General features: G+C 37.7%; 1 protein-coding gene across 1 annotated transcript; it reads left to right on the top strand.

The window, feature by feature from the left end:
* Window positions 1–1,399: 1,399 nt before the first annotated feature.
* On the top strand, window positions 1,400–8,962 carry LOC148880276 (RNA 3'-terminal phosphate cyclase/enolpyruvate transferase, alpha/beta). The gene is made up of 8 exons (XM_088962146.1): window positions 1,400–2,159; window positions 4,051–4,295; window positions 5,230–5,383; window positions 7,182–7,396; window positions 7,473–7,590; window positions 7,702–7,912; window positions 8,354–8,415; window positions 8,512–8,962. The coding sequence occupies exons 1-8, from the start codon at window positions 1,806–1,808 to the stop codon at window positions 8,728–8,730; spliced, it is 1,578 nt and encodes a 525-aa protein (XP_088818272.1). The 5' UTR covers window positions 1,400–1,805; the 3' UTR covers window positions 8,731–8,962.
* The last annotated feature ends 2,976 nt before the right edge of the window (window positions 8,963–11,938 follow it).

Genomic DNA, 11,938 nt, shown 5'->3' with positions numbered 1-11,938 from the left:
GAAATTTATATGCATCTCCTAGCGTATCCAAACGTCTTCATATTCTTTCATTTGTATCCATGCATTTTCAAAGTGTATTCATATTTGAGTGGTTCGATATGATACCCAATACTGATACTTTAATCATTGGTCAAAATAAAAAAAAAAATTGGCTCATTTTGATTCTGACTTCTAGTTGAACCAAACAACAACAATTGAAATCTAATTCTGATTGTCAACTAAACCAAACAAGTGTTGGGAATAGATGATTCCGATTTTGATCCTGGTTATAGACCAAAACTACCAAAAATACTAAACTTTGATGAAGACCCATTGCAACTAAAAAATTTGATTTCTCTCCTAAAAGTATTCTAACATTAGTTTTTGCACCCTCATGCAGATCTTTAATTAGAGGGTCTATGTATCTATGCAGGACTCCTTTCTTTTCTAAAACCCACCATATTACCAAAAATACTAAACTCCTTTCTTCAATGCATCTAACTTGATTTATATCTCTGTTATTTCTTTCTCTAATATTTTTCGGTATATAAACTCCATTCTTTCAGTCTTTAGTGCCTAATTTATAATGTAGTTCATCTTTAATCTTTTGTCAATTTTTATACCATGTTCATTTTACCTTATTTATATTTTGAATATCTTCATTTTACCACCAAGTTTTCTTCATCACTTTGTCATTCTGTTCAATTTAATGCATAAATCCATTGTCATATTAGAAGCGTTTAAATCACTTTTTACTACTTCGGCCCTACTAATAACATAACATGTAAGTATGTAACTAGAAAATGGATTCGTATACAAAATCCCAAGGGCTGATTTGGCACTTTCCTCACTTTGCTTTGAACAGGCATGGATTTGAACCCATGAAAATGCAAGCACTGTATGCATCCCATTACCCTATTTTTTGGTGTGTTAACACCAGATTCCTATTTTTAGATTCATTGTTGGGGATGTGGTTCATTCTTTAATTGACACAGTATGTTAGTTTAGGTTTCCAAATCGGATAGTTATGTTCACAAAATCAATAAGGTTGTGTCTTTGGCCTAACAAATCTTTTCTTTATTAACATAAATTATGGGTTGACTGACCAAGGATAAGAATAAAGGAATTTACCAGTGGCATATCCGGAGGATTCCCTTTTAATGGATAGATGAGCAGCCTGGATTAGCGCCAACCATGCTGGAACTCTGATCTTATCTTATGGCCAACCAGTTTCTGAGTTTCCCCAATCTTGTCCGCATCCTCCACCAACCAAAGACAAAGAAAATGGTGAGGTAGGAACTTTGGCCCATAATGAAGAGAGAGAGAGGGGGGGGTGGTTGAATTATTGTGTGGTGGAAAGTTGAAGATTTGAATAAAAGAGTAGTAGGTAAATGGGTCTTCCCGGCCCAAGCCGCTGAGCGCAGCAGCCCCCCACGGCTCCGGCTCGCATATGGACCACAGAAAAGCCCATGTGGTTTCCGTGGTGAAACCGTGGGCCCGTCACCATATCTACCCCGAAAGAAAACGCTAAACTTGTGCACCCCTCTTCGTTCTCACCATCTCTCTCGTGTTTGGGGGTTGGTGGAGGCGTGGAGCTAGACTAATATGACTTAGAGAGTGCTGTATGCAGACAAAAGAGTCCGAAATCCGAGCTTAACGTGCGCACCCCCCTTGGCTTCCTCTCTCTCTCACTGATATTTCTGGTGGGAGTTGGTAGATCGAGACGCCCAGCGCCAGCCCACTGCAGACTCGAACCGAAATTTAAGGAGTGTTTCTACTTTCTACTTATCTTCTCTCTAAAAACATTTTGAACAGGGAGGAATTAGATGGCGCACGTTAGCAACATTGCGAAGGGCATCCAGAGCGGCCATTTCTCTGGTAATCTCCCGAGAGCGGAGAAACCTAGGGCTTCTCTATGCTCTGTGTGGTTGGGATCAGAAACTAATAAGAGCTTGGGTTTTGGTGGTCTCAAGTATGAAAGGAGCGGTCGAGATTCCGTTCTTTCCGTTAGGATTAATCGTTGTCGTAGGGTGGTCTCAGCTTCTGTTGCCACCACTGAGAAGCCGTCGACTGCACCGGAAATCGTTTTGCAGCCTATCAAGGAGATCTCTGGTACTGTCAAGCTTCCTGGTTCCAAGTCTTTGTCTAATCGAATTCTCCTCCTCGCTGCCCTTTCGGAGGTAAATTTTTACTTATTTTTTGTTTCTAATTTTGTTCAGAGTTGTAAGCTTGAATTCGACTAATTTGTATAATAATCCGGTTCTAGGTAATTGTGTTACTGAATTGTTGATCTTGAATTTTGGATACTAGATTCGGAGGCAACTTTGTTCACCTTGTACCAATATGTTAAAAAGAAAAGAGACTTATTTGTCAAAATTCAAAATTTTCATTTTTTTTAAGGCGGGTGTAGTCATATTTGTTGTTACAGAGTTGGATTACCCATAGGACGTCCAATTTTGCTTCCTGTCACACTTATGCCTTCCTAAGTAGCTTATCTTGTTTATGGAGATTAGCCGGTTAGGACATGTTAATAGCGGAATCTTAATAGAAAATGGCTGTTGGGTTTTACTATTACAAGAAAAAATGTGAAATGTACGAGTACATCTGGTCTAAGGATACCAATTTGATATGTTCTCCTCCAGGGGTTGTTAGATAAAGGGAAAATCTATGATGCCGGAAAGACATTGTACCCAAAGAGCATTGACCAATCAAAACCCACCTGTTAATTTTGATAAATATCACTTGATTGGTTAACATATTTATGATACTGGTTGATTTGTCACAAGTTTTTTGGATATCATGTCTTTTTGGTATCATAGTCGAACCCTTTTCCCAATTTGCCATTTTTTTTCTTAACTTCCTATTGTCATTATCATTATCTTCATCAGCATTATTGCTCTTGTTGTTATTGTTATTCAATCGATCTGATATAGGACAATATGTTGCTTTTGAATTTTCCTTGTCATTCCTTAATAGTGATATTCACAATCTAATGTGAGGGAAATTCTGGTCTAACCAATTTGATATGTTCTCCTCCAGGGGTTGTTAGATAAAGGGAAAATCTATGATGCCGGAAAGACATTGTATCCAAAGAGCATTGACCAATCAAAACCCACCTGTTAATTTTGATAAATATCACTTGATTGGTTAACATATTTATGATACTGGTTGATTTGTCACAAGTTTTTTGGATATCATGTCTTTTTGGTATCATAGTCGAACCCTTTTCCCAATTTGCCATTTTTTTTCTTAACTTCCTATTGTCATTATCATTATCTTCATCAGCATTATTGCTCTTGTTGTTATTGTTATTCAATCGATCTGATATAGGACAATATGTTGCTTTTGAATTTTACTTGTCATTCCTTAATAGTGATATTCACAATCTAATGTGAGGGAAATTCTGGTCTAACCAATTCTTGCCTTGAAAGTTGGCTGCCCATTTTAGGGGCTGGTCGTCAATGTTTATGATTTAGTTTTTGAAAATAAAAACAGCAGCAATATCAGCAAAAATAATATGCACATTTTATTGACACCTATAATGGTAAAGGAATCGTGTCCGTTATAGGGCTAAAATTTGCTAATCAAGCTGGTTATACTTAAGAAACCTTTTGGAATTCACATTATCTCCTATCTTTGATGAAATTTTGGCTGCCCAGGCTTCCAAAATGTGCATTCTATTTGTAAATTGTCATGTGTTCTGTCATCAGTGACCTCCCGAGGTGAACTATATCATGACAATCTTTAACATCTAAGCATTGTGTCATCAATCCTCCAAGGGTTTTGAACTTTATAGGGATGCATGTAGCTCCTTGAATTGACCCCATAAGAATAAATGGATAAACCATTGTTTTTTTTTTTTTTTTTATCTCCACTATATTTGTTCTTTAGGCTTAGTTTGGAAGGAGTACAAGAGTGCAAATCCTTATATTTTGTATGTATTTGTACTGTGCATATTTGTATTTGTTCTCCTTCCAAACTGAGCTTTAGCATATATCACTTTCTTTTTCAACAATTCCTTCCAGGAACATGAAATGATGTTGAAGGACTCTTTTTGTATGTTCTCATCAGGGGACCACAGTTGTTGATAATTTGTTAAATAGTGATGATGTCCATTATATGCTTGGTGCATTGAGAACCCTTGGGCTACGTGTGGAAGAAGACAAAGCGATGAAAAGAGCAATTGTGGGAGGTTGTGGTGGACAGTTTCCTGTGGGGAAAACGTCAACAGAAGAAGTTCAGCTTTTCCTGGGAAATGCTGGCACAGCAATGCGTCCACTGACAGCTGCAGTTACTGCTGCAGGTGGAAATGCAAGGTCTGTCCATCTTTGCTTTATAAAGTTTTGCAGACAGGCTTATTGTCTACTATGGCGATACCATAAATTATCTTTGTTCTTTTATGTTCTATTTGCAATGGGATTAATTTGAGCATCATTATAACTCTAAAAAATAATAATGTACGTATATTATCAGTATAATATGATTAATATCCTCATCTGAAGCATCATCATAACTAAGCAAGGCTTTTAAAGAAAAGAATTTACTTTCTATCCATCCAAAAGTTCTGCATTTAAGTGAGTATTTATGCAGTTGAATGCCATCCACTCGGGTTGACTTTCAACCAAGAGTGCAAGCCGGGTCAGGTTAGGTCAGGTTGAGGTCAACCCTAACCCAAGGGTTAGTTTGGTTTGGGCCGACTTCACCATTTCCTTTTGCCAAATTTTCTTATTTCCTAGACTCAAGGGTTCAAGTTAATTCAATTTTAGCATTATTATGTGTAAAAGAACATAGTTATCATGTTTTAGAAAAAACTTCCTTCGAACTTTAAATTTTTGACATACAACATACATACTAAAATACACACAGACATGCATGCATACATATAGATAGATACATACATACACACAGAAACACAAATACTTGCAGTGAAAGTAAAAACATGTGAATGCATAGTTGCATATACATATGTGAATACATACATAAATACATGAACATCAGTATTTAGATACATAAATACATGTTTATATAATATTATACATGCAAATATGAAGTTAGGTCGGGTTCAGGTTGGTCAAGGCCTCAACCCTAATCCAACTTGAAGTTAAGTCAGGTTCATACATACTTTTCAACCCTAACCCAGACCCAAGTTGCAGTCCTACTTTCAACCTTACCTTTTGTACTTTGGTTGCTCTCCTTTACTGCTAGTACTCTTCTCAAGCTGAATTTTACTTTTATCTTTATGAATTTCAGATATATCCTTGATGGAGTCCCCCGAATGAGAGAGAGGCCAATTGGAGACTTGGTTACAGGTCTGAAGCAGCTTGGGGCAGATGTTGACTGTTTCATGGGAACCAATTGTCCTCCTGTTCATGTCAATGGAAATGGAGGACTTCCTGGGGGAAAGGTGAGGTTTACAATTAAGCTTTTGGTTTCAAAATTTAGTTTTGATGCTGATCACCTATTGAAGTAATCATTTGGTTAATCTCCTATAAGTCGGGTTCATACATACTTTTCAACCCTAACTCATAATTAGTAAAGCTCAAGCTCACTATTGGTGTCTGGTATTTGTCACCTGGACTGCATGCACCTAATTTTCATTAACCTGGAGCAAGATTGTAACCTTTTTCCACTTAAAATAAGGCAAGTCATAACCTTGAGTTGTGAGTTTTATTCTGCAGTAAATTGGAGTGCAGTTAAAATGAACGGCTATCTTCTTATAGATTTTAACATATTGGGGCTAGATCTATTGTATAGAATTGTGAAGAACTCAAACCAAGTTTTTTCCCCCACCAATTCTAAACCCTACTTGAGCCAGGGTAATAATAGTACTAAACCAACTTATGTGGATCCCCAAACCGCTTCACATTTAACAAATAAGACCGAAGAGTTGGCTTATTTGCTACATGCGCTTAAATTCTATTGTATAGAATTGTCAAGAACTCAAACCAAGTTTTTTCCCCACCAATTCTAAACCCTACTTGAGCCAGGGTAATAATAGTACTAAACCAACTTATGTGGATCCTCAAACCGCTTCACATTTAATGTGGCTTCTAAAAACCAAATGAGACTGAGGAATTGGCTTATTTGCTACATGCACTTAAATTCTGCAACCTGATGCTGGTGCTCTAACCACTTCAAGATTTTAAGGTGATTATCAGTCTCTTAGTTTGAAGTCTACATATTTGTTCAGTGAATATAGATTATGCTTATAATTCTTCCTTACCATTGTCAAAGCAACCCATATGGACACTCAAACCCATTGGCTTAACTCTTAGAACAACTCTAACAACCCATCCCCACTCCTATTAAATCTAAACAAATCAAAAACAATTCCTTTAGAAACCAAGAAAATATAGTAAGACAAATACTGTTACAGACTAAAACCTATCAGTAAAACAACCATAACTCTCGTAAAACACATCGGATTTACTAGACATTAGTTGCATGTTAAAGGCCCCAGAAGAGTAAGGGGCAAGACCGAATGGGACATGGATTGAAGTTGTGAGAAATGATTTGTGCGTCCATAATTTAACAATGGATATAGCACTGAACAAAGTGGAATTGCGGAACATATAGTTGGGACAAGGCTTAGTTGAGTTGAGATAGATAACTAAATAACCAATTGAATGACATCAAAATTATGTAAAATGGATAAGTTTTAGCCTGTGAAAATAGGCTAAAAGAAAAGTGATATGATTACAACTTTTTAAAATTCTAGAACTTTCTTGGAAACACTTACAAAACTATAGAATTGCCATTAGTTTAAGAATTTGATTACTTCTTTCATTGTTTCTTTCCCCTCTCCATGTCTGCATTGCGGGGGGGGGGGGGGGGGGGGGTTCTATTTCTTGGGTTCTTTGTGGAACAAACTAGCATTTGTACCTTTTCCATTTGGGGATCCTGCTTGTAGTAGCGGAGACTCCAACTTCACCTAATATTGTGACAAGCTTCCATGTAGCTAAACAACTAGGCACCTAATATTGTGACAAGCTCTCCTTTGGACTATATAGCAAGAGATATCTGACCTTGTAATCTTTGAGCTGGGCTCTAATATCTTGTGTACAATATACATCTTCTCACAAACACTTTTTTTTTTCTTTTTAATGTTAACAAATTAACTGTTATCTTCCTCACAAAAATGAAAAAAAAAGTCTACCTATATTGTTTAATTCATAATCCACCTGTTCTCTACTTTTTCACAGGTCAAGCTCTCTGGATCTATTAGTAGTCAGTACTTGACTGCTTTGCTCATGTCAGCTCCTTTAGCCCTAGGAGATGTGGAAATTGAGATTATTGATAAACTAATTTCCATTCCTTATGTTGAGATGACTTTGAAATTGATGGAGCGCTTTGGAGTCAAAGTTGAGCATAGCAGTTCTTGGGATAGGTTTTTCATCAAAGGTGGCCAAAAGTACAAGTAAGTTTGATATAACATTTTACCACCTTAAACAATTTGGTTCTATTGCATTTAATTCATGTGGAAAAAAAATCAGGTCTCCTGGGAATGCTTACGTTGAAGGTGATGCATCAAGTGCTAGTTACTTCCTTGCTGGTGCTGCAGTCACTGGTGGTACTATCACTGTGGAAGGTTGTGGGACAAGTAGTTTACAGGTATAACTCGTGGTTATATGTTTTCTTAAAGCCTTTGTGATCTACTTATTCTGTTCGTCTCTGCTAAGTTAACACTATTCTTAATCATTCCGCTTTTTCCTGTTAATGTAGGGAGATGTAAAATTTGCCGAGGTTCTTGAAAAGATGGGAGCAAAAGTCACCTGGACAGAGAACAGTGTCACTGTTACAGGGCCACCCCGAGACTCCTCCAGCCGGAAACACTTGCGTGCCATTGATGTAAACATGAATAAAATGCCTGATGTCGCAATGACCCTTGCTGTTGTTGCACTTTTTGCTGATGGTCCCACTGCCATTAGAGATGGTATGATTTAGTTCATGGGGAATAGTTTCTAGGAAGGCCCATTTAGTAATGAGAATTTTGGGATTTTCTTATGCATAATTCTCTTGTACAATAGGATTGGATACTCATATCCCTATTCAGTTTCCATTTTGGAAATATCTAGACAAAAAAGCGAGGCCAACCAAATATAGTGATTTTAGAATCCAATGCCTTGGTGACTCTTCAAGACGGGACATTCTGTTTTCTGACTGCCAGAAAATGTTGTAGATCAGATGACTGTTATCATCTGGTCAGAAAGTGTTCTTTCTTTAATGCTTTAATGATCAGATGACTATGATCATTTAAGAGACCTTGTGTCTTGTGAATGGTAGTTATTCCTAATATATGACTACATATTTCTGAAGTGTCAGAGATTAGTCTTAGTCTATTTCTATTAACCCCCCTTGTCTTCTTTATTACCAGTGGCTAGTTGGAGAGTGAAGGAGACTGAGAGGATGATTGCCATTTGCACAGAACTCCGGAAGGTTGGTATCTTTCCATTACCCTATCATTTTTAACTGCCTAGATATTTCCTGGTAACATTGTTGAAATTCCTTCTCTTTTGGGTTGTTTGATAATAGCTGGGAGCAACAGTGGAAGAAGGGCCTGATTACTGTGTGATCACTCCACCAGAAAGATTGAATGTCACAGCGATTGACACATATGATGATCACAGAATGGCCATGGCATTCTCTCTTGCTGCCTGTGCAGATGTTCCCGTCACCATAAAGGATCCAGGATGCACCCGGAAGACCTTCCCCGACTACTTTGAAGTTCTCCAGAAGTTTACAAAGCATTGATAGCTTCTTGCGTGCAGAACAAGCAAAGTTAAGAGGCTATCTATGCTACAGGCAAGTCACACATATAAGGCTATATCTGCCAGTGGTACCGTTACAGTAGAGAATGTAAACCAACGCCCTTATTACCTTGTAATCTTTCATGGCTTCTGTGTGGCCATTGAGGCAATTTATTGTTTGTGGACACTGATTTTGAGTTCATTCCTTACGCAATATTATTTACAAATTTAATCAATCATAGTATTTACTAATGAGGCACTTCAACTCCTTTCACAAGTTTCTGAACGTTAGACGCGAAATTTGATCATGTAGAACTGATTTTTTTTTTTTTTGGTATTTGGTGGCTAGGGGCGGCAATTTTTCACCCAACCTGTTGAACCCACCAAATTCACCCAGTGTCTAACCCACCCAATACACCCATTTATTTGGCGGGTTGGAAATGGGTTGATCACCCATTGGGTCAATTTGAAATGGTTGGATTGGATTGGGTTGTGGATAACCATTGGGTTAATCATTAAAGATACAAATATGAATTCTTTGGTTTTTTTTAATTTTCTTCATTTGAGTGAAATAATTTATAATTAATGTATTAATTAATTACTAAAATTAGTTTTTCTAGAATTAATACACTTCACTTGAATCAACATAAATCCAAATCAATCAGACATAAGTCCGGACTAGTTTGAATCAATTCAGCCAGATCTGAATATGAACAGACCTAATCACCTTGGTTTGATTTGTTTGGGTTGATCAGCCTAGTAACCCAACCAGATATAGTATGGAGCGATTTGATCCGACTTAAATCCTGAACGGTTTTGGGCAGGCCGATCAACCCAGATCCGGTTTGATCCGGCTTGAAGCAACCTGGCCCCACCTACTTTGGCATGTTCCGATGCAACCATACCTGAATCACAACAGTTACAAACAAAACCGGTTTGGGCCAGACCTAATCCAACCCGAAGGCACATGACCCACTCGTTTTTGGATCCACTTAGGGTTGACCCGACCTGGTTCCACATCGGTAACCAAGCCGGTTTGGCCATATCCGACCTGACCTGAAGCGACATGATCCACTCGTTTCGGGTTCCAGGTCAGACCAATCGAATATGTGCAGCCCGACCCAGATTTGGATCAGCACGCCCCTGCCCTACTTCGAACTAGTCAGTTTGGTCCTAGACCTGTGCACAACCCGATACGGGCTGGTTGGAGTCAATCTGCTATTGACTGAACTGGTCTAATTTGGTTTGACTGGACTGATCATAATCCAAACAGTTCAACCACTCTTGATATGATTAGCTTAAGACAAATCCAATTAGATCGTTCAAGTTGGTCTAACCGATTTGAACCTAAGTTGTTCAATCAAAACTAAAACCCGAACATAGTCAATAGCTTCACTACTTGTGTAAAAAAATATGCATGTCATGTAATTTGAACCTCCACCTTGTGTAAATAACAACTATTATTACCACCAAGCTATGACCAATTTGTTTGTTAAGTAAGAGTTAGTTTTTAGTTTTAAGTACATAAATATAAGACTAATGGGTTTGGGCGGGTTAAATTGAGTAAAGGCGGGTTTGAGTTAAACCCAATCCATTTAATTTTATATAATTGGGTCATTAATGAGTTGGTGGATTAGATGGAATAGGTTGAAACTCAAGCCAAACCAAATCCAACCCAACCTGCCCAATTGCCACCGCTATTCGGTGCCATGCACCCTCAGTAACTTCCCCTTGACCCCTTTTTCCCCAAAGTGCTGGTTCAATTCTGTGTCAATACTGGAACAAACCAACGAACACCCCAAGAAGTCAGCCCTCGGTTGGTATTATGTAGAACTGATATAGGGATTTATGAGTAATAAAAATGAAATCACTGGGGGAGATGGGAGTAGCGATTGTCAGAAAAATACCACGTACCCCTCAGTCCAATTGAGCTGGAAGCCTGGAATTGCACAACATACTAATGAATGATCTTTAAAAATATATAAGGGTATTTTTGGCATTATGCATGGAAGAGTCACAATATTTAGAAGCGAGGTCCAAGAATTCAGAAGGGGCCGGTAGTCGTAGTCCTCTTTCTCGGGCTTTTTTATTTCAGATTTGAATCTGAAGGTTCGTAAACCAAAGCTCTTTAAGCGTACGATCCTATCAACATAACTTTTATTGCCTTCGTTCCAAAATGCAAGAGGCCTGAAACCCCAGATAAGTTCAAATATATTAGTTTGTGTAATATCATTTATAAAGTTATTGCAAAAATTCTAGTAAGTAGATCGAAAACCATTCTACTTAAACTCACAAGTCTAAATCAAGATGTCTTTCTTCTTGGAAGAGTGATAACAGACAATATTCTTATCACTTATTAGTTAATTCATTTTATGATGACTACTAGACAAAGAAAAGGGTACATGTCAATTAAACTAGACATGAATAAGGCTTATGGTAGAGTAGAGTGGAATTTCATCAATTGGGTTCTGGAGAGGTTTGGGTTTAATCAAAAGTTCATTAACTGAATCATGCATTGTATTGCAATAGTGTCCTATCAAATTTTGGTTATTGGTAGCCCAAGTAAAGTGATCAAGCCTTTCAGAGGAATTATATATTTCTTCTACGTTCAAAAGTTTTACCTATGGTTATGACTCATTTGAAAAATGAAGGCTCTATCTTAGGAATCCAAATAAATAGAAATTATCCCACAATTACTCACCTCTTTTTTGCAGATGATTCCTACATTTTCTCCAAAGCAAGCATAGTTGATGCAGGGAGTATTATGAAGGTGCTGAAACAGTATGGGATACTTTAAAAGAAGGAGTTTGCTGGAAGATTGCAAATGGCCGAAGTGTTAATCCATATGTAGACCCTTGGGTTCCAGATATTTCCTTCTTTAAACCCTTTGACCCCCATCCTGGTATGAATTTAGATAATAAAGTTGGAGATCTGATTGATCCCATCTCTAACAATTGGAAGACACAAGTAGCTTCCCAAATATTTGGTGATTTCCCGATTGGGAAAATTTGCTCTCTAGACCTTCCCGTGAGTGAAGGTGAGGACAAGCTTATGTGGCTATCAGATCCAAAAGGTCGTTTTACAATAAAGTCAACCTATCACCTAATAATGCATAAGTCAAAGTAGCTTATGGTTGGTGCAAATCAGGCAATATTACAGCCCAACAAGTGGAAGAAATCTTGGTCATTAAATTTATCCCCCAAACTGAAATC

The sequence above is a fragment of the Nelumbo lutea genome, chromosome 1 (genome assembly GCF_056320005.1).
Source record: "Nelumbo lutea isolate HS-2025 chromosome 1, American lotus-T2T, whole genome shotgun sequence".
In the NCBI taxonomy this organism is placed as follows: domain Eukaryota; kingdom Viridiplantae; phylum Streptophyta; class Magnoliopsida; order Proteales; family Nelumbonaceae; genus Nelumbo; species Nelumbo lutea.
This window is presented reverse-complemented; position numbering and strand designations above follow the sequence as displayed.

Coding starts and splice junctions, on each gene's coding strand:
- LOC148880276 (XM_088962146.1), top strand. CDS start 1,806: ATGGCGCACGTTAGCAACATTGCGAAGGGCATCCAGAGCGGCCATTTC. Junction 2,160..4,050: donor TCCTCGCTGCCCTTTCGGAG/GTAAATTTTTAC, acceptor TGTTCTCATCAG/GGGACCACAGTTGTTGATAA. Junction 7,397..7,472: donor AAAGGTGGCCAAAAGTACAA/GTAAGTTTGATA, acceptor AAAAAAAATCAG/GTCTCCTGGGAATGCTTACG.